The sequence below is a fragment of the Drosophila persimilis genome, unplaced genomic scaffold, assembly GCF_003286085.1.
Source record: "Drosophila persimilis strain 14011-0111.01,24,50 unplaced genomic scaffold, DperRS2 tig00003933-arrow-pilon, whole genome shotgun sequence".
NCBI classification, from domain to species: domain Eukaryota; kingdom Metazoa; phylum Arthropoda; class Insecta; order Diptera; family Drosophilidae; genus Drosophila; species Drosophila persimilis.
The window spans coordinates 2,862,387-2,865,209 of NW_020825706.1; the positions used below are offsets into that span (position 1 = coordinate 2,862,387).

Below are 2,823 nucleotides of genomic sequence, written 5' to 3' on the forward strand. Positions count from 1 at the left end.
TTGTCATGTCTTCTGTCAGCGGACATGATTTTCCATTGGTTTATTGGTAGCAAAAACTATCTGATTTCTAATTTTTTTCGACTGGGAGATCTTCCATCAATTGATGATCAAAAGAGTGATAGAGAGCATGGGAGTATCGGAAATGCATTAGCAGCCATTAGGCTTCCATCAGCAATACTCTCAGATACGCAAAGTACCTGTATCTGTGGCCAGTATAGTAATTTATGTTAATAAAATTGTAATAGTCGGGCTGTCAACAAATGGCGACGAACATGCAGCCAGCCGTCAGACAGCTCAACTCAATTCAAATCGAATCATTTCGAATCAATTAAATACCAATCTGGAGCCGATCTAGTGGCCTGTCTTTTGTCTTTAGCCAAGCGACCAGCAACAAGTTGTTGTCTTTGGCCACAAGAAAACATGTTAACCCTTTAGCGGGAGTGGAATACTTGTAATATTCCCCTCAAAATTTCATATAATTCTTGGCTTGTAGCCGTAGATACTACGATTTTGTGTATAAAAAGCATACGAAATTTGCTTTTTCGCTTCCTCCAGCACTAGCTCTCTTCTAGTGGGACTTATTGGTAGTAGGTTTTAGAATCTATAACCTGTTCATTTATATATCTTTAAATATCATTTAAGAATCACTAAAAATAATAGTCATAGGGTGGATCTCACTCTTACAACCCCTTAAATATAATTCTTTCTGGTCTCATATCGGCGAGAGCGAAACGAGTGTGCAGTCCCCTAGTCCTCACCTAATGTTCTATATAGTATCCATATCCACGCTCCTTCCTAGATTTGTCCCTCAACTTTGTATTAGATGTAAGTCTGAATGTTAATAAATGACTCAAGAAAATATGTAGATCTATCCCAAGGGGTTAAAGCAAATGCAAATAATGATCAAAAGTGAAATGTTGCTGTCGCCAGCAGGTCGCTTGGTGCTCCAATCGGATTAGATTTAACCTAAGATCAGTATTAACCATTCGTATCTGTATCTATATCTCCCGCTCTATCTATATCGGTAATGAGAAAGCCGCCGACTGAGTGATCGATTATGCTGGAAGTAGTCTCTGTGGCAGCGGCAGTCCGCTCTAATCATAATAATTGATACGTAAATATTTTGATATACTCGTCGACTGCAATGCTAATTATGTGAGCCATAAATTACATGTGTGTCCCAGTGGGCCTTGAGTTTTCGCCGACTGAGATCTGTCGGAACTCAGATATAAATCAAAATTTCAAAATTGTTCTTTGTTTTATTAGGAAAATGAATAGCAAAATTTTCAGTCGGGATGAACCGCAATGTTCGGCTTCCTTGTGACTATTATGGTGACTGCTATTGCCGCTTTGCTTACCGTTATTGGCTTTAATTTGGTTTCAACTGCGAGACTTTTGGGCTGGCATTTGCCGGCAAACCCACACAGAATCCGGCGGATCAGAGCAGGCGCTGAGTTTTGACAAGTAAAAATTATTAGTTTCTCCCCAAAAAAAAATGGCCACTCTCGAAATGGCCTTGGCTGTGGTGAGCATCTACGATGGAATCCGAAGCTGCTTTTCTGGTAAAACGTACGAAATGCTATCCTCCCTTTAGGATCTTTCAATCATATCCCCTTTTTTCGTAGCACTACCAGCCCCATAAAGCCCCACAAACCTTCAAAGATGCACAGCCAACGTGGTCGCAAAAAGCACCGATCGAAGGTGCATTATCGCAGCCATCGTTGTTGCGGCGGAGCGGACTGGAGTGTCGCTCAGCGGGTCTTCCGGGGCTATCGCTCGGAGACCAACTCCATTACCAGCTGCTCCGCACTATCGCTCTCCGAGTTCGAGGCCTCCACGGACTACATTCTGCAGCAGCACCGCAGTAGCCAGCACTGCGAGGCTAACATCCAGCCAACGCTGACGCCCGCCGACTCCCGCTTCGAGCTGCACGACTGTCTGCCGGGTCTGACCGCCGCTCTGGACCAGGTCCAGCACCAGCAAAAGAGATTGCGGCTGCTCCGGCGGCGCACCCTGGTGGAGAATGCCCGCGAGGTGATTGGGATACAGTGCGCCAGCTGGTGGAGCCGATACTCCCCCGATCTTCCGGCATTGAGCATGGAATCGAGTCTGGACTTTCTCTCTAGCCGGCTTTCTCCGCCGGAGAGAGAGGAGAGTGAGCCGGAAGCAGAGGTCATGGTTTATATTCGTAATTTTGTAAACAAGTGCCGAAAGGTAGGCCTATAAAATATTCCCCTAATTGGATGAGCAAACCCCTTCCTGCTTTTAGATCTACAAAGCGGCGTATACTGTCATCTCGGATGCCTATCCTGACCTGTCACCCGCCATGGATTTGCTCGATATCAATGAACTGATACCCGCTGTGAACAGTGCCCTCATCGAGTATTTGCTGCGCCTGGAGGAGCTCCCAGAGAGCAATAGTTTTTAGAACTTTATGGATGTTTATTCCCCAATAAATCCCATCAGAAGTGGCTCTACTTTGATTTGAATTTACTGAACACCTCACGCCCCCAGGTGTTGCAGCAATGATCGTAAAGAAAAATGTAACTGATAGATGGTATCACCAGCACCGAACGAGCGAACCCGTTGGCAGGTGCTTCAAGCTCTTTAGTTACTGCTTTCCACCAGACAGACAGAGAGATGATACCATGAGTCAGTTCTTGGACGCATTCTGGCGCCTCCTTTCCCCCATTTTAAATGTCATCATCATCATCTTCCACCAAAGAATTATGAGTGCGGCACATGCAATGGATTGCAAACCAAGATTCGATCTGGATCTGGCTCTGGCTATGGTCTGCATTCCTTTGGCGCTGCTGCTGCTGT

General features: G+C 45.3%; 1 protein-coding gene across 2 annotated transcripts; it reads left to right on the forward strand.

The window, feature by feature from the left end:
* Window positions 1-1,270: 1,270 nt before the first annotated feature.
* Window positions 1,271-2,468, forward strand: LOC6594643. Of its 2 annotated transcripts, none has more exons than XM_002019899.2 (3): window positions 1,271-1,569; window positions 1,626-2,214; window positions 2,270-2,468. In XM_002019899.2, exons 1-3 carry the CDS (start codon window positions 1,496-1,498, stop codon window positions 2,426-2,428), a joined length of 822 nt encoding a protein of 273 aa, XP_002019935.1. In that variant the 5' UTR covers window positions 1,271-1,495; the 3' UTR covers window positions 2,429-2,468. The 2 variants fall into 2 exon arrangements, with proteins under 2 accessions (XP_002019935.1, XP_026850345.1); XM_026994544.1 differs by having other exon boundaries at window positions 1,271-1,562.
* Window positions 2,469-2,823: the final 355 nt, after the last annotated feature.

Bases quoted from the DNA above. Each gene is read 5' to 3' on its own strand.
- LOC6594643 (XM_002019899.2), top strand. From the start codon at position 1,496: ATGGCCACTCTCGAAATGGCCTTGGCTGTGGTGAGCATCTACGATGGA. The intron at 1,570-1,625 runs GTACGAAATGCT...CTTTTTTCGTAG, and splicing joins AGCTGCTTTTCTGGTAAAAC to CACTACCAGCCCCATAAAGC. The intron at 2,215-2,269 runs GTAGGCCTATAA...TCCTGCTTTTAG, and splicing joins TTGTAAACAAGTGCCGAAAG to ATCTACAAAGCGGCGTATAC.